At 32.9% G+C, this 20,125-nt stretch overlaps 1 protein-coding gene across 5 annotated transcripts in view; it reads left to right on the forward strand.

Moving 5' to 3' along the window:
- Nucleotides 1–257: 257 nt before the first annotated feature.
- Nucleotides 258–20,125, forward strand: part of LOC120781075 (tyrosine-protein kinase Fer) — a 92,640-nt gene continuing 72,772 nt past the window's right edge. The window contains exons 1-3 of one of the 5 annotated variants that reach the window (XM_040113223.1): nucleotides 258–394; nucleotides 5,626–6,084; nucleotides 16,401–16,588. In XM_040113223.1, coding sequence (XP_039969157.1) covers nucleotides 5,889–6,084; nucleotides 16,401–16,588 — 384 coding nt within the window. In that variant the 5' untranslated portion in view covers nucleotides 258–394; nucleotides 5,626–5,888. Of the gene's footprint in view, nucleotides 395–433; nucleotides 880–5,625; nucleotides 6,085–16,400; nucleotides 16,589–20,125 lie in introns of those variants that run through there. The other 4 variants (XM_040113239.1, XM_040113245.1, XM_040113229.1 and 1 more) reach the window with 4 other exon arrangements.

Here is a 20,125-nt window from a genome sequence, read left to right on the forward strand (position 1 = left end):
CAGCAAAAGAGCGGCATGCCAGCGGCGTCTTGCTAGGTTGACAAGATAAAAATACGAAATAACTAAATAAAGTAGAGAAATCCCCAAGAAGCACTCCACTCGCCATTTGAGCGCTTGCAGCAGGGGGTCACGTTCGAACATGTTTGAGTGACTTTGCTTTTGCTGTTTTCGGCCGCCGTTGAGTTGGGGAGCCGTTGTGTTGTGATGATGTGCTAGGTTGCTATTTTCATTTGGGCCTCCAACAGTTGCGGCGAGTCTTGTTCGAAGCGTGTACGTGTGCGGTCTGGAAGTGCGGCCGGTCGGTCAATTCTTGGATTTATTTATTTATTTAATATTTTAGCCACTCAGTCGAATTGTGTGTGTGTGAAATCGTAAGAGTTTTCGAAAACAAGTTGTGAGTAAAAGCCATAAAAATATGAAAATACTAATTGTTAGTAAATTAATAAATTTGCTACGTTAAAATATCAATTTACAAAGAAATTGCGAAATGTCAAGTGCAAGTAAATTGGTTGGAAGAAATGCCAATACGAAAGTTTATTGAAGTGTAAAACAAATCGAAAGCTGATAAAATAAAGTGCGCTATGCAAAGTGTGTTGTTAGCGAAACACAAAGCGTGTGAGTGGCTCCGTGCGCGCTGATATCTTGCGGACCCCCCTCCAGCCAACTTCCCCTCCCTTTGGCTGGCAATTCTTTGTGCGCGTGAATAACCAAATTATAACCAAATTGAATGTGACATTTTGGTTGAACCGAAAACGTTCAGGCTATGGAGTAGCTGCAGCATTAAAAAAAATAGTGGTTAAATTAAAAAAATTGAATGCAAAAAAAATAATAATAATAAAAAAATGTGAAAAAAGTGTTTAAGCGCGCATCGTTGCCGAGGTAGCGTTAAAGTAGAAGATCTTTCCGTGCGTCTTCGAGATACGCGCGTGATTTTTGCAAATTTTTATTATTGTCTGTTTATAAGCGAGACCAGTGGCTGTTAAACATATTGTGAACTTGTTGTTGCTGTTGTTGTGAAAAACTTTCGTTGTTTTGCATTCCCAAAAGCGTTAAGAAAATATTGGCAGCACAGATTTGAGCATGCATAAATTTTTATATAAATACATACATATGTACATATGTACATACATACATATATAAAAAAATTATGCACAAAGTTGATTGAAAGCAGCTGAAATCGTAAAAAATATTTTTTATAAAAAAGAAAAAAAAAATTTAGAATTAAAAAAATAAACAAAAATTTTTTTTTGTGAAATCGTTTTTCATAAAAATATAATAGCAAAAAAATTAAATAAATAAACAAAAATATCTTTTTTGAGCGTGAAATCGTTTTCATAATTTTTTTGTTTTTTCTTTTATTTTAAGAGCATATACTTACATACATATGTATATATACTTTTCAAATTTTTAATCTCACAACGTGATACCGATTTTATGCTTTGTTTTTGATGTTCTGCGGTCTTTTAGCGTTCAAGTTTGTTTTATCGCTGATTGAGCACAAGATTTATTTGCTGCTTGATAGTTTTCGGTTTGTTGCGCGGCGTCCGTCCGCTTGCTCAGCTCGACACCAGTGGATGTGTATGTGTGCCTCATGCGCCGTCACCTTACAGCGTTTGCATCGCCGTACTTTATTGTTCTTATTGGTATTACTATTGTTGTTGTTGTCGTGCTGTAGTTCTTGTTGTTTTAGCTGTCTTTTGTTGACTACGGTGCTTTGTGTATTTATTGCCGCCCTGTTGGTCTGGTTGTAGTTGCCTCCAACGAGTCGCTTTGTTGTTAAGCCTAACCCGTTTTCACACACACACACACACACACACGTGCACACAAACAAACAAAAACAAACATACACAGCCAGCAGCGACCTGTGGCGGCAAAGCGAGTGCTACTCGTTGCTCAAATCCAGCGCTGTGGAGCTCCCGCTAGCAAACAGTCAAAGTGCCGGAGAAAAGTCAGCAGTCAAGCAATGCTGGAGTTGTGCTCCTGCCAATCCACTCTCAAGCGCGTGCAGCTGTGTGTGTGCGAGCTTCGTCTGTGTTTATTTTTGTTTGCTTATTTATCTACACATACACACACACACATACTTCGATGGCTATCCAGGCAACTACCTTAGCTTACCTTACTTGCACCAGCTCAACGCTCGGCATTGTTTGTTCTTGGTGTTGTTGTTGCTGTTGTTATTGTAGTGGTTTTTATGCTGGAAAAACTAGTTTTTCGAAAACATCAGCAACACTCTCAACAAAGATAGCAACACGTCAATAATAACAATAACAACAAGAATAACAACAACAGTGACGCCAACCATATCGATGTTAAGAACAATATTGCAGCTAAACATGGGTTAGCAAAAGCAAAACAATAACAACAAACAGCATTACGTTCGAAAAAGGCTTAAAGTTCAAGTGCCATTGTAGCGTATTTGGGTTGTGAAAAAATAAATACAGTAAACTAGTGTAAATAATTGGAGGCATACAAATAGTCAGTGAAGGTGTTTGCTGATCAATTTTCATTTGTTTATTGCAAAATCGTAGAAAAATTTATTGAATGTTAACAAAATGTTGGCGAGTCAGCTTTCTTTAAGGCTGTTGGGGATGTGAACTTAAACTGTGCAAAATTTCAGATCGATGTCTCGAAAACTGAGAGACTAGAGGGAATAAAAATATTTCAGTAACTCTAATGTTAGGCCATGTATATGTCTAGATTGAGTTATTGTTGTTGTAATGACACAAATATTTCTCGAAATATATTTCCATAACAGCACCATATCATGATAGTTTTAAGCTCCTTATCAAGGATCCGGTTTCTGCTAATTAATTCTGGTTTTTCCAAGTGCAGGAAGCCCTCGTATTCCACAAAAAGGCTTGCAAAGGAACACCCTCTTTTTTAATTGCTTATAGCTCGATTCAGACCTTAAAGTTATAATTTCCATTTCTGCCATTTTTAAGTTAATTTAATCAGTTCCATGTTTTTATGGACTGATCGCACCACTTTGTTGAGAGGAAAGAAAGCTACTTAAATAATTAGTTCTCGAGTGCAAATAAAAAGTATTTGCGCTTGGACAAAATTTTCTTTTCATATCAGCTTTCTGCAATGATATTTTAGAATAAGTAGCCAGATAATTAGAGTCTTTTTTAGACGTTTAGTTACTGCCGATCTTCAGTAGGGATCCTCACTTTGCCAATCGATATATTTCCTTTTGTGATGTGATAATTTCTGAAGTAAAGAAGAAATTTTTTAAGAAAGCTCTTTGAGTCCATCTTAAATATGCTCTGATAGTTCCACTGAAGATAACACTGCCTTATATACTATATAGCAATATGTAAAGTGTAGGTAAATAGATTGGCTGCCTGTTGTGCATTTGGAATAGCTCTATGGTAGATTAATTTAATTTTTATTCGTTAAAGCGGCCGTGCTCTCTTTCGCTAGGGGACAGAGTCTTGGGGTTATATGAAGTAGTATATTAGATCCTAAGATTTTAAGTTCGCTGAGTGTGACTTTATCCCATGTCGTCATGTCGAGACTGATTCGAAAACTGTTGTTACATGTAAGTTTTCATTCAATTCGGTTATGCTTCTATGTGTTTTGGACTGATATTTGGGGTCATTACTGATTAAAGGGGTTAGAATTTTCAAAAGTCGACTTTTTTTATTTTCTTAATGCAAATATATTTAAGAATATGTACATACAGAAAATTTCATATCGTTCCGGTGAGTATTTTCGAAGTTACACGCATATTTGAAAAGGCGTTTCAGAGTGCTTGGAAGTACAATGCCGGGCTAGCTTTTACTGTTCGTGAAGTTAATCTGACTGTTTTATATATTTAAAGTGATTTGAAAGTAAAAATTATACTAAAACTGAATATTTGCTTGGAATGTGAATAAAAACACTTAAAAAATAAGACATATTTCAAAAAATTAAAAATTTAAATAAGTTAAAATTTAAATATATTTGCATACATAAGTAAATATATAATTGCCTTGATTATATAAGAAAAACATATATATTTATTTTAAAAATTAGCAAAAAAATATTTTGCATCACAACATTTTTTACCAAAGCCAATTATTGTTGTTGTTTTTCACATACCAAAATATGCACTGCTCACATACTAAGTGCGGGCATATGCTCGCACATCTCTCTGCAATGTGCTGTGGTGCAAAATATTTTGCAAAATTCGCAAATTGGCATGTGCTCGTACATTATATGAAGCTCCAGCCGCTGACTTGGCCAATAAAAGTGCCATAAAATTTCGAAAATCACAACAACATGCAGAGAGTTCATATGACTGACATGCCAGCAAAACAAACGCAAGAAAGTAGAGTGTAAAGCGAATTGAATGAAACGAAATTGAACGAAATGAAATGAAGTGTCGAAATATTCTGCGCGAGTTGAAAATAATGCAAATCAGCAAAAGCAAAAAATTTGTGAAAGTCTTCAAAACATATAGATACATACATACCTACATATTTATGTAGTTTTACGCATGCACTGTAATCTTGCTTGTATAATCACATTACAAAAAATGGCATCATTTTGAGCTTTTTTTTCACAAATCTATTTCTTTCCCACAGTTGCTGTATGTTTCTGTATTTTTTCAAATTCTTTTCTTTTGCTTGTGCTAGTTTTGTTTCTACGAAATTTGCAGTCAGTGGTTTCTGAAATGATTTAATGTTTTCGAAATATTGTGCTTTGATGTTTATATTGAGCGCCACATGAATAAATATTTTTATAGTTCATTTTACTCATTTTTCTGCTCGAACATTCAATGCTTTTGTGCTGGTGTCGGTATGCTATTAGCACTAGTTGGCTAAATCGGATATCTAAACAATTAATTTGTGATTGATGTTAGATTGAATGTTGATATTTACGTGTAGAAAGCAAATATATAAATTAAAATGGAGAATTTCAGAATTTTTGTAATTAAAAAAAATCAAAAAAAAAAAATAGTTTTGAAAATTGTTTAAATTTTGTTAGTTTTGAAATTTGTATGACAAAGTGCTGTTATTAGTTGATTATATTATATATTGTTTTGGAACCTAAACAGATAAAAAAATTATCAAAATATTAAAAATAATATTCGAAATCTTACATAAAAATAAAAAAAAATAAATTTTTAAATGTGGAATATATAAATTTAAAAAAAATTAGAATTTTTATAATTTCCAAAACATACTACCAATTTTTCAAAAAAAAAAATTTTGAAAATTTTTTTAGTATTGAAATTTGCATGAAAAAGTGCCGGTTTTATTTGAAAAATACTATAATTAGTTTTTTTTTTGAACAATAGCAGAAAAAACTGGAACTAAAATAATTTAAAAAAAATAATATTATTTACATGAAAAAAATTATTTCAAATTTTGTAAACTTAAATATTTTTAATTTTAATATACTTAAAATATATTATTTTATTTTTAATTGTTAATAATGTTTTATAATTGTGAACTTAAAACAATCTACTTTATAAAGTTTATAAATTGGAAATTAATATATACTTGTGCACGAAGACTTCGTGAACGATTACAAAGCAATTCTAAAAGCAACAATTTCAACATCGCTAAATTTTTATAACAATTAATTAAATATGTATGTGTCTTCTACCAATAAAATAATTATCTTCCAAATATCTAGAAAATCAAAAATTTACACATTTACCTATGAATACCTGTAAATTCACGTGAATAATTAAACAAAAAACAATGTGAAAAGCAAAATCAAAAAATTCTTGAAATAAATCAGTTTTTATTAAAAAAATAAAACCGGTGCTACCCAACCACATAATACCAACCGCATTGTAAGACCACAAAACACAAAAAAATATATTTTTTTAACACTTCAAAATTAGTGAAAAAGTAAAAAACAAATTTAACCGTTAACAATAAAAGCCTACAGCTATGGGTTTCTCATCGGCCCTGCAGGGCCGTGCCGCGCACGAGGCATTAATCGTGCGCCAAGATGCCGAACTACGACTTATGGAGACCATGAAACGATCCATACAATTGAAAGCCAAATGCGATCGGGAATATGCGATCGGTTTGGCTGCGGTTGCACAACAGGGTATGAAAACTGATCGCGCCGATGAAATGCAAGGTGAGTGCAAAAGGGGTGCAGTAGTAAAAAGAAAAGAATAATAACAAATACAGTAACCAGATGAAAAAATATAAATGTTTATTTGTAAGTAATGCCTCTGATAATGAATACGCAAGTTCACTTACTTCGTTGCGGTTTTGAGCCAACAATTTTCCTATGCAAAAATACGAAAGCTGCTTAAAAACAAGTATATTATGCTTGGAAATGATGCATACCTATTCAAATATACATATATGTATAAAATATATGCATATGTAAGTAAGCCGGAGAAATTCTTTCTGAGTTTTTTTTTATTCTTTTATCTACGTTCGAATGACGCAACCCTCGATTTCCTTTGCAAACAAGTATAAAAAGATTTCGATTCACTAAGTCTTTTGAAGTGGCGTATCGAAGAAACCACTGGTATAAGTATGGAATACTGACATAATTAAATGCTTAAAGAATAGTAATATATTATAACACTTTAATGAGACTTTCAAATGCTCTCTTGACTATGTATTTAACTTTGTTGTGCGTTTCATAGGTAAATACTTTAACAAGAACACAATTTTCTAACATAGGTTAGGTTAGTATAGTCTGCTAAGCCAATGAGCCACGTATAGACCAGTTCTAACATAGAGAGCAGTGAATCGAATACAACCTCTTTTCTTGCTTTCTAAAATGTGTTGTACTTTTTAGTTTGAGAACATACTTGTTCAATATGCCAAATAAAGCTAACGGTAGAATCAAATTCGATGTCTTGGTGGAATCTCGAAGTGCTGTTCTTTCAATATGCTTCTTAAATAAATATATACATACTTTCACATAATATGCAGATAATAGTTTTCAAAAGTCTAAAATTATATTTACGGAATACCGAAACATGCAGTTGTCAAAAGATAAAACGTAATTTTTTTTGAATTTCAGACTTGAATATTTATATAGAACTAGGTGATCCGGCCACACGTTGCTGTGGTATACACTTTGTACTATTATTCATATAATAAACTATTCAATACAGAGAACATTTTATCTATAAATAAAGAGCGAAAACGTTTTTATCGGTATAAGAATCCAAGGGATTGTACTAGAGGTTTAATTTTGAATATGTTCATACACATAAATTTATTTGGAAAAAATAACGAATTTAAGGCTGATTTCTCAACGTCTGGTTACCAGCCTTTCTGTCCAGTTAATAGAGTTGTCCGCTTAATAGAGCGTCCATTTAATAGAGCTTTCATTGTATTTTTAATTTTTGAATTGTTTTCACTAACTATCTTCTGAGTTCGAACTGGACACCGTGTGCTAAATCTTACTAAAATCGGTTCAGTAGTTGAGAAGTCCATCGCGGACAAACAACGTGACACGTACTTTTTATATATAAAGATTTATTTTTGGTTCATTACGATTTCATTGAATGAAATATTTTTAAGATATATGTAATAAATTGTAACTTAAAACATTTGTTTATTAATAATAAAAAGAGAGCAAAGAGCATGGAATATTTTCGATTTGAAGAAAATGCTTTGAATACCGTAAGTGGTTGCATACGTTTCCTCGAGTAAAAAACAGCTTTTTTTCAAAAAATTGTTTCTCATATAAAAAATTAAATAACTTCTTAAAATATCATCTAAAGTGAAAAAATACGTGTTTTAGTTAAAACCTGAACTTAGAACTTCGAAGTAGAAAAAAAATTGAAAATTGGATTTTTGGCAGGCATTTTTACAAAAAAATTAAAGTTTTAGTGAAAATATCACGACATTTTTTTGCCAAATAGTTGTATTTGAAAAAAAATCCTTCGTTCAACTCTTTAAAAATTGTATCTCAAAGACCTGTATAAAATTCTAGGAAGATCGGCTTAGTAGTTCTCGAGAAATTTTGCCAACCGACTTCAAAAAAAACTGTTTCGAGAAAAACGCGTTTGAAGACGGCACACTTAGCCTAGCTAGCCTCGAGCACACAAGTTCTCAAGGCTGTATCTCTGAAACTATTACTCGGATCAACTTGAAAATTTAGAAAAATTTCGGTTTTTTGAAACCCGTAAACCCATGTAACCGCTTAAGAGAGTCGTCAACTTTCGTTGTTTGAAATTTTTTTTGTATATTTCTAAAATAGACATAGGGAATAGAAGCGTACACATAAAATAATTGATCGAAAGCATGTTGGTTGTCTATCCGCATTCCTCTATTTATCTTTGAACGCGTCTTCCCAAAAGTAGAGTTGCTTTAGTTTCGACACTACATAGTTTTTGACACTACATATTATAAAAAAAATTAAAAATCTGTAAATAGCTACTGACTTACAAAACATCCCGTTATGTTTAGGCAAGAACTTGACACTTTTCACTAACTTTAATTTGAAAAATATGGTATATTTTTTTTAAACGCTGCAATTTAGTCAGATTTTCAAATATTAAAAAATTCTTGTGGCCAGTCATAACCGGGGTTATAAATATCAACTTTTTATGGTTTATGAAGCTAAAATCTCTTGTCAATAAGACAACTACGTCGCACTGCTGGTGGTCTATTCAAAAAAGTTCCAATAACGGGGCTTTGAAAACATAATTGCTTTTAAAAAGTTAATGAATTAAAAAAAATATTTTGCTATTACCATGAGTAGTTGTTTTTGCAATTCATCACCATTGAAATCAGGCCCGAAATTTGAATGCGAAGGTACACGACACCCTTAAATGCAACCCGAGAAATTCTATAAGAGAACATAGTACATATGTAAAAACGTTTAATTGAACCATGTAAACAATTACACATACATACATATGTATATTATTCAAATAAATATTTGTAATGCTAAAAATAAAATCAGAAACTTTTAGATAAAACTGTGAATTTCATTAAAATGCAGTCAGCTTTCATATTACTAAATATGTATATACGCCATAAGTAAAAAAAAACTTTAGATAAACAGAAAAAAACCAAACAAAACACAGAAAAAATAAAATAACGATAAAAAGAGTACAATCGCTCTACTAGCTCCCGGTCTAAGCGTTTATCAGCGAAACTTTACATTTGCGTCACACAAAAAGTTTCAACCTAATCATTCAAACTCTTTGTTATGCTCTTGAATTGTAAAGAAACAAAAAAGTCAGATAAAAGTGTCACTCAGCGAGGGGCTTACTGCAAGTTCTCCGAGCAAGGGGAACTACAATGAATGCTTTTTCTTTTAGCTGCAATGAGCTTTGTATTGCACACATGCACACTTTAGTATACATACGAGTTTTTAGTTATGTCTGTAGGCAACCATCATTTGCTCGTATATAGGTATTTATTAACTTTGCGGATTAAACTGCAATTTCTGCTTAAATACAAACCGATACTTCGAAATTATACTTAATGTGGAATCAAATCAGCTGCTTTGCCAAGAAACACAAGAAAACAAAACCAAAAGAAGCCACTTTCGTAGGCGAAGCGTGAGTAAAGACGTCAATGTGCGTCATAACATTTCTTAATCGCACACTCATTTGGAAAATTTCAAACCAAAACAATAAAAGTTGCTATTTCTATATTAGTTATAATTCAAAGTATGCGGTTTCGCGACTCATTTTCAGTTCAAGCTTTGACCAATTTATGGAACTTAATTAAAAAAATTATATACAAGGAAATAGTATATAGTGGAATGGCGAGCAAGGTATGGATGAAGGTAAAACATGAGCTAATTTACGCTATATACCTAGTTTTAGAATCCAAAATTTTTGTGGAAAAATATAAAATTTTCTTATAAACAAAATGTGATTTCGTAGATTCATCAAGTTCGCCATTTTTTATCAACAGTCAGTTCAGTAATTCTTTACTTCACTGAAATAAGTGCAGGTTCAATTTACCTTAAAGAAAAGAAATTAGATTTCTTTTTCCGTGCGCTCAGCATAAATGATCAATGTGAGACCTTCAGGGCACAATAGACTTTAGGTCGCGGTGCATACCTTATTTTGCAATCTAATCAGGCTTTCTTCGAGGGTTCGAGACTTGCGCTGCATTCCTCATTTTTATTATAATTATTATAATTAAAGAATTTTTTTTCGTTAAGTTATGCGACCTTGAATCAGATGGAGAAAAAGGCCGTGTCCTCGTCGCCTTGAAATAAGGCAATGATGGATTCTTGATTAGTAGGAATGTCGTCATCTCAAGAAGCTAAAAAACTAATTTTGGATTCCTTTCTTAATAAAATGACGACTACTAAAAAATAACGGCCAATTTTTTATTTTAGATTACTTTGTGTCATAGAGAGATATTTAAGGGGTTTCCTCGGGTAAAACTACAAACACCATTTTTCAACAATTTTTTCAAATAAAAAATTTAAATATTTTATTTTGTTTTTAAATAGTTGTAATCGAAAAAATCTTTCAACCAAGTCTTTAAGAATTTTATCTCAAGCCCTGTGTAAAATTTTATGAAGATCGGTTGAGCAGTTCTTGAGAAATCTTGCCAACCGGCTTCAAAAACACAGTTTCGAGAAAAACGCGTTTGAAGACCGCGCACTTAGCCAAACTAACCTCGAACGTACAAGTCCTCAAGGCTGTATCTCCGAAATTATTACTCGGATCTATCAATATTCTATAGGTGTTGTAGAATTTAATAAAACAAGAAAAATTTCGATTTTTTCAAACCCGTTAACCCTTGTAATGCCTTAAAGAACATTAATGCCATATCATGGCTACCAAATCAGAAACGGCTATAACTTCGAAAATAATTTCAATTTTGAAAAACCTTTTGAGGAAACATTTTTAAATATCTGAACTCTCGAATTATAAAAAAAATTGATTTTTAAAATTTCTGGATTTGAATACCGTCTTAATAGGTATATTTCGAAGCTCTGGGTTTATAATTTTAAAACGAGTTTTCGTAATTTTTTGTTAATTTTTTTAGTGAGAATACTTGTATAACGAACCCTCAGTTCAGATTCTGTTGAGATACAAAGTAAGTAGTTCAACGAGTACTCAAATTAAATTATAATTTAACTGAAAACAAAAATACTATTATAATAATACCATACGTTAGTAACTAATTAAAGAAAAAATGTATATTTTAAATAAATTTGAAACAATTTCAATAAGTTCTTTAAAAATATAGTAAAGAAATCCAACAGCAAAATTGTACGTCGGAAAAAAGTGCCTACCTTGTTGTCATAGTTCTCTTAATTGAATATACAAAAGTTAAAACAAATAAATATCAAGAGAAAAAACAACAACACATTTCTGTGGCGATAAATATTAGCATATGTACATAACTGTCTTTTTTTGTAAAATATGACCAATATCGCACCATGTCGCCGATTATTATCTACACGCTCATTTATAACTGCAATCTACGCACACGCACGCATTCACGCACGTTCACACAAGCGAACATACATTCGTTTCTGCGTGATGTAACATTTGCATGCTGTCCGTCCGAATGGTGTCGCCGCCGGTGCGGTGGGGTGCAGTGCAGTTTATGGTTTGCCAAACGTTTTAATTTCTCACACGAGCGTAAAATGTGGCAACATGTCATGCTGCCAATGCAAGTACACACACACACATACACAAATGCATGCCAAAGCACCGCTGCAATCGCCAGAGTTATTGCGCGACCGGCCGGTTGTGTGTCTTTTCCATCGGTGCGACATGGATTTATGTCGGCATTACATCGTTACTTACCTGTCTACCTATATTTACTCATACATACATACATATATAGTACATATATGTAAATACATTGTAAGTGCCTACAAATTTATGCATGTACTTCGATATTTATTTACCTTTGTTGTTAGTTTATCGAAATTGCTGCATTTTCGGTTTTTCCTCCGTCTATAATCATTAGCCAATAACGGTGATTTATGCAATTTATGTCCACTGCACTTTCACTATTTCGAAAATTTAAGAGTCATGCTTTTCGCAGAGTTTATTGGTGATTCGAGGCTTCTTGTAGGTACTTCAATAGAATGGTGGACCTTTATATCTTTTTTTTAATAATTATTGTAAAATAAATAACTGTGTGTGAATTACATTTTACTATTTTATAATTTAGAATAATACATCCTGTTTGCAAGTATTATTTGATTCCAATTGGTCGGGTGTAAGTGACACCTTTTCCACTTTGGTCAAGTTTGAGGACGATCTAAAACCTCTGCTGTGCTGTAGGTCCGGCACCCGATCGCAGTGCGACTCCACACTGAACTGAATTTTCAATTTTCAATTCTAACTGCTTTTAGGTTTAAACCACAGCTACCACGAATCTCCGCAAAGGACCAAAAGCAATGAACAGATTGGATCGAACTTCAATGGCTAACTGCTGCCCGTGGTACCAGATTTGCATTTCCGGTCAAACCTTGTAGCTTTTGCTACTACCAGTTGATCACACATCATGCTCGCTGAACTTCAATTGTCTTTTCATTCGTGGCAAGCCAAAAAACAGTCCAATATGCACTGTGGGATTTTAGTCGCCTCTTCCGACAGGCATACCCTACCGCGGGAAAATTCTACCTCTTACCCCCGTGAGACTATATATGTATATACAGCAGTAATATTCAAAGTGTTGCCCGCCTGAAGCGTTAACGTTTTTCATCTTTCTGGCAACTTGTGGATTCCAACCCCAGAGAACTGCGCCGGCTTGGAATGAATGCTTGACTAAGGATGAATCAAGCTAATTTTCGATACCATGTTGTGATGTGAACAATATGCCAGTGAGTGTGTTTTGCATCGAACACTGACCCGTTTTTGGCTGTACAGCGTTCACTGATATGCAATTGCATTGATTCGACGTTGCTTATTAAACAAAAAATTACAAATTTTATCCTCATCTCCACATCAAAATATCAAATAGATGGCTTCTGCATAATTTTAGTTCACTTGAAAGCTCCATTTTGTGCTACAAATAGATTTTTTCTTGATTTTCTCGTATAATTACCTAACAGCTTGAATAAATATCCAGCAGTTTAAATTACATGTGCACATAACACACGCTTACGGGCGCAACAAATCACACGCCAGCAAGTCGATAGTTGCACTGGCTACCGCTGCTGGCGAACATTATAGCAATAAATGGCGGATATTTTCGAATTCTTTTTAAATTATTTAGTGCTGAAAGTAGTAATGCCGATTCTAAGGCAGCCAGTGCATGCATATGATTTGGAATGCTGCTGAGCGGCGAGTGATCGCGCTATCTCGAGTGTAAACGGCGCATGCGCAGCGGCCACGAGCAAGCTTATATGTATGTTTGTATGTGTATGTGCATATAAATTAGTAAATAAATATGCAGTTATTTACGTAAGTGTTTACAATACTTATGCACATAGCTACGAATTTCTGAGGTGCAGTAAAATTACTGTTAATCACTTGCAATTACCGCGATAAATTCAATAAAGTCACGCGACGAGGTTAAAGAAACGAAGGAACGAAGGATTGAAGTGACTTTTAGACAAAGAGTCTAGCTGCTAGCGATTTATTGTTGAAATTTAGAAATAAATAACGGGTAATTGACATTTTGTTTTGCTTCTTTTCTTAAGTAATTTATAAGCATCTAGCGTTGGCTGGCAAAGCTCAAGGGCTCTAAGTGCATTTTTGTATGAACGGCCAAAATGGAAAAGATTTGGGAGAATATTCTCAAATTTATTTACATTTGTTATACATGCAAAATTAAATTGAAACGAAAACTCGACTTTTTTAAGATCCAAAATGGATGAACCCCCTTAAGTGGAAGTACAGCTTTGAGTATTATTTACTTTGATAATCTACTTTTTTCATTTTTTTAATATTTTTTTCCATGTATGTACATATTTCTGTAATTACTTTTTTAAAATGCTTAAATATTATGGTAACCTTGACCACGAACTTGGCTAGAAAAATTAAAATGCATATTAAATTTTAGTAAACAGTAAATAAAATGTGTATCTATGATTGCCACTGGGCATGGGAATTATGTAAATTCAATTTTATTTTTAATGTATGTGTGTTAAACTGAATATTTATGTAATTATTTGCATTAGTTGAGGCATTCAAGCAGCTGCTTTGCACTAATTTCGCACGATCAATCGCACATTTCCTTTGCTTGCTGTTTATTATTGAGTTTTTAGGTTAGGTTAGGTTTTTCATTGGCAGCCTCAACGCCTTCGCTGGCATTTGGAACACACAAACTTTTATATACATACATACTATACATAAATATACATATGTTGTTGTGCTTTTGTGTTTTATGTACTTTTCTGCATTCATAATTTGCACAGTTGTTGCTGGCAATTAAACCAAATTGCAACTGCAATTAATTACAGTTTCCATTCACAACTCTCAGGCAACGAGCGATTTATTACAATTTTTTCTGCTTCCTTATGTTGTGGCAATGGCGCTCAGTGAGCGTGACTAAGTGCGCTAAACGCTAACCACAAGAGAAATATATTAATAAATAAATAATGGAATGAAAATAATAAATATATATAAAAAAATTAAAAATTGAGATAACTGTGTTTACACACATACAATCATACACACACGTACATATGTATGTAGATGTTTACATACTTACAAACTAATAAAAGTCAGCAATAATCGTATGTTGTTAAGGAAAATTATTTGCAGACAAAATTCATATAAGATTGCATGCACACAGACATATTCTCATATAGTTACATACTTACACTAGTCTACATTGCAACAAAATGCTTTTAATTGCTCTACTAATGCAACTATAAAATTTTCCCACATCAAATAATTTTAATGAAACATTTAAACGCCACAATATCACAACAACAAAGACAAATAACAAATGTTTTGACTATAAATCGGTTTATTGCAGTCATTTCGTTTATTGTTTGTACGAACTTACATACATATGTACATATGAAACGCTTTGTCCAAGATTTGTAGCTATTTTTTTTGGATTTCCGCATTTTGTTAGGAAATAAAATGATTTAAAGATTGAAAATTAAAACAGAAGACTCTAAAAATCATTCAATTTTATTTCTAAAATTTCTAACAGGTAATGTTATTTTTCAAATAATTTAAAAACAAGTGTTCAAGAGTGACTACTTTAAGGAAATGTCTCGGGTTCAATAGTCATGAGAGTTTCCTACAAAAGTTTCATATATTGTTAAAGTTGAACAGAGAATATTAATCTATCCACAGCATTAATGAGTTTCTCCAAAAACCCCTAAGTGTTCAAGTACCTACAGACTTTACAACAAAAAGAAATCTTTTAAAAATATATGAACTAAGAAGTTCCTTGAGAAATCAACACATTTCTCAAAAGGAATTGGAATTTTTCGCTCTAATCTCCACCATCTGATCAAATTTGACCCTGACATTTTCAGGTATGTCAGTACAAATATTTAAAGGCTTACATGGGTTTACGGGTTTCAAAAAACTTAAAAAGACTTATTGTCTTATGAAATTCTACAACACCTCTAGAATATTGTCCCAAATTATGAAGTTGATCCGAATAATAGTTTCGGTGATAGGCTAAGAGCGAGGTTTCGAAACTCTGTTTTTGAAGTCGGTTGGCTGTTTTTGACCCGAAAAAAACCATATAACCCCTTACTGCTACCTTCAAAGTAGGCCTTTTTTGAGCCAATACAAGCATGCCGACGCCTAATCAGATACTAAACTCACACTAATTGACATATGAAGGTGAGATTTCACATTTTTCACATAAGAAAGGTTGTACTAAAAAAAGACAAATGTATCGATTCGATCTATAAAAGAAATTAAAATATATCAGTCCGGGTCAAATTTGATCATATGTAAAAATTTGTTTATTTACCTTGTTGTTTTTTCTGTTGTAGCGGCAGAAACCATTCGTCAAGTAATTTCGAGTAATGCTGTCGAGTTGTCAGACCTTGGCTGAATAAGAATTCAGGTTACTTAGACCAGGGTGTCGTGAGAACGGTTACTTACTGCTAATTACTTAGCTTGTTACAATCGCTGTTGATCTATCTTTTTTCATGCGGTCAATAATGATGGTCAGTTCATTAACACAGCTCGTATTAGAACTTAGAAAAACTCCGCCTGACCTGATATTTATACAAAATAGAGGTACGCTATAGTTCTGATCTTGGTTCGAGAGAGAGAGGCATGACCAGACGATTATTGTATCATCAAATGAATTAAAATTGAATACAGCTACAGCTTGAAAAAAAGGAATTATGTAAAAAAATGCAGTACTTTTTTTTTCTTTTCTTTTTAAAGTTATGCATCCTGATTTCTTTAATGGTTTTTTCTCGACACAATTTTACACGTAGCGATCAGTATTATACTTTAGTGAAAGATGAACTAGTTCTATTTTGCCTATAAATTGTAAAATATGTATATTAAGCTTATTTTTTTGAAGGAAATTTTATTTATTTTTTTTTAGGCAGCCTCATAACGAAAGCCTGGCGCTCCTATATGGATGAATTGGATCACCAAGCTAAACAATTCAAAAGCAATGCAGAACTACTTGAAGTTGTCTGCGAAAAGCTGACACATTTATCACAAGATAAACGTAAAGCACGCAAAGCTTATCAAGAGGAGCATGCCAAGATTGCAGCACGCCTTAATCATGTAAGTTTAAATAAATAAATTTCAATATTTTTGAAATAAAAATAAATAATACTAAAAGAGAGTGGAACTCAAAGTAAAATAAAATTTAGGCAAATAAAGATAAAATTATTGTAGGAACAATAGCACCGTGAAACGAGTGGGTTTATATAATACTCGCGTAGACTAAACTATATACTATTAGAATATATGAATATACCATATAGAGGATAAAATAATCCCATTTAATTAATTAGGGTTGTAATCTTTCAAAGTTCACTTTGACGTTGGAATTTTTCATCATAAGCGGTCTATAACACTGACTAGCTGTCTAATATTCGTCAAGCGTTGACGACTAACGAATCGAACGAACCAAAAAGTTCGGGTATATGATTTTAGCGAGGTATCTCTCGAGAAATGAATACAACTAGCCAACTTTGTTACTAATTTTCCATGGAAATTTTCTGGCAAGAGAACGACGGTTAAAGAAAGTGAGCACAAAAATGGCGACTCTTTGACAGCTATTATTGCAGAAATTTTTAAATTCATTAAAATATCGGCACCAAGTGCAGAGACAAGCTTTGCTACAACCTTGATTCTCAAAAATTTGCATTTTATCGATTATGGTTCCCGATTTTTACTCTTTAGTTGCAAGTAATAAGGCGTCAGACCTATTAAAACCACATAACTTTACAACAACAAACATATTTATGGCAAATGTGGGAAACTTCGCAGCGACTAACAATTTAAATGCATAAAAATTGCGCGAATAAAATTGCATATTTATTATTATTTTTATTTTGACCACAAACATTTTACGATGCAAACCTTTTACACGCGCTTTTGCCTAGAAAATTTTTATTGAGTCATAAACTATTGTCATTCGGGGTTTCTAGAAAACCACATAACGCAACAGATACATGCTATGAAATTTATGTATGTATGTATATATGTATGTAGACAGATGTATGTATGCATGTATGCACGTATCTCTAGGGGCCTGCATAAAGCCTCACACCTGGCTGGCCACTTGATTGTAATGCGATATGTTGACAATCAGGCGAACCAGTGCCAAAAAGAAGAGAGAAGAATAAACATTTAGTGCTTTTCCACATAAAAAAACATGGACGCGCATATACAATTTTTATGCAGCGCGCAGCCGGCTCATTGTCAATCTGATGGCGTTTCAATCCGTCATAGCGTCAGTCAAGCGCTCATACAAACACTCAGTCATTCCATCATTCACTCAGGCACCCAGAATATTGCAACAAACAGCCAGCAATTAGCTGGTCAACTGTTGCCATTGATTGACAAGGATTTTACAGACTTATGTTACATATGCACAGACGAGCACACACGGTTCCATTGTAGCCGCAAGTGTTCGAGGCAATTTTCGTCTTTTCGTCTTTTCGTATTGATAATTTTTCATGCTACTCACATAAAGTGGCAAATTAATAAAATAATAATACAAAAATCTATAATAAAGAATAATTGAAAAGATACCTCAATACTTACATTCTGATTTCTTACTTAACATACGCAACGAGACGCCGTACAATAACAATAAAAGAGCTGTAAAGACAACAAAGCGCATCAAGAGTCATAACCACTTAAGCGGCTTAAAGGTGTGCGTCAACATAAACGAAAAATTTATTGCGTCGACAGTCAGACAGCGGGACGAGTTATGTTGTAGCGCTTACCTATGTGTGTGTTATTGTTGTTGTAACGAAAAGGCACAACATGGCCATAATTCTCGATATCATAAGTGGCAACTATGTATGTAAGCGCCTAGGCATTTTTATGCGTTTTCCAATGGCTGTTGATATGATCGAAAAACGGCGAGGTATTTAACCGATGAAGTGCTGCTTTTCAAACTGATAAAATATATAATAAGCGTGCGTATATTTTATTACCGACTACTACAATTATGAGTACTGTTGAGTAGCAATATAAAGTCATTTGTAATTTTGATGGCGTTGAACTCGAATAGATTTTGCAAATTCAGAATTCACGTAGATTTGTATTTAGGTATGTAGAAGTGAGACAGCTTTAGAGTGGCGCAAATTGAAAACTAAATATAATACAAGAAACTGTGATTTTTGATAAATAAAAGAAATTATGCAGGCTCAGTCTATTATATAATTCGTACAACAAATCAAAAGCTCACGTGAAAGCTATTATAAATTTCATAAGAGTATGTAGGCTTAAGCTTAGGCTCATATAAAACTAAGAGAGTGTGAAAGTTCGGGCAGAAGCTCGTATATCACATGGAAAGTTTATCAAATTTACTACTAAATTATTTTATAGTGAAATATATAGAAAGCTCCAAAAAATTTTATTTAAATTTACTTAAATTTATATTATAGTGACAGCTCTTAAGAATTTTGTTTAATAAAGTTGGCATTATGAAAGGTGTGATGAACTTTTCTCGTGAAAGGTGCTATAAAGTTCAAGAGAATATGAAGGCTAAATCAAAAGCTCATAAAAAACTTAGAATGTATGAAAGCTCGGGCGAAAGCTATTATTTCACAGGGAAAATTTATCAAATTCACTATTAAACTTATATTATAGTGAAAGCTCTTAAGAACTTTGTTTAAAATAACTGTCATAATGAAAGCTGTGATGAATCTTATGATGAACTTTTCACGTGAAAGCTTTATAAAGATTATATGAGTACGAAGGCTAAAGGGAAAGCTCATATAAAAAGCAAAAAGTATGAAAGCTCGGGTGAAAGCTCATATTTTACATGGAAAAGTTAACAAATTTACTATTAAACAAAATATTATAGCGAAAGCTCAAAATAATTTTATTTAAAATAACTGTCATAATGAATGCTTGTGATGAACTTTTCACGTGAAAGCTAAAATAAAATTCATAAGAGTATGTAGGCTAAAGCAAAAGCTCATATAAAACTCAGAAAGCATGAAAGCTCGGTCGAAGGCTCAGTGGAAATATACTTATTATAAAAGTTTTCCTGAGCTTTCGCTTTTCTTTTTTTATTTTTAGGCTCACACTTCAATTATTGTATAAACTCAAAATCGGAGCTAGTCGCTAAGTGCATGAATGATTCATAAGCTTTAAAATTTTGAACTGATACATGAATTACTCATGAATTTTTATATTTCTGCTTATCTTTGAGAAAGCGAGAATGCGTTGAGCTCGACTTGCGGAAATCTGAGCTAATCAAAATATTTATAAATTTATTCGAATATGAAATATTCTAAACAAGGGGGCCACAAGCAATTGTTTCAGCAGAAAATAAGCTTAGCCAGGCACATATGCATATATATAGTACATACATACATCTTTTTTTTATAAAATAGTATTAATGCGACATACACAAACTGCTACAAACCGGTTAAATTTCGGCTGCCTGCAAAGCTTGCGGCTAGATTCTACTAAGTTTGTAGGTACGCAAGCAAAATGCAAAAATATATAAAATTATTAATTTCTCCCAAATGCTTACATAAAATTAGCTTGTTGCTTCGTGGCTTGCGACATCTGCTAAACACATTTGTGCGCCGCTGTGACACATTTCCCATCTTCATGTGTACATATGTG

This window comes from Bactrocera tryoni, chromosome 1, assembly GCF_016617805.1.
Source record: "Bactrocera tryoni isolate S06 chromosome 1, CSIRO_BtryS06_freeze2, whole genome shotgun sequence".
In the NCBI taxonomy this organism is placed as follows: Eukaryota; Metazoa; Arthropoda; class Insecta; order Diptera; family Tephritidae; genus Bactrocera; species Bactrocera tryoni.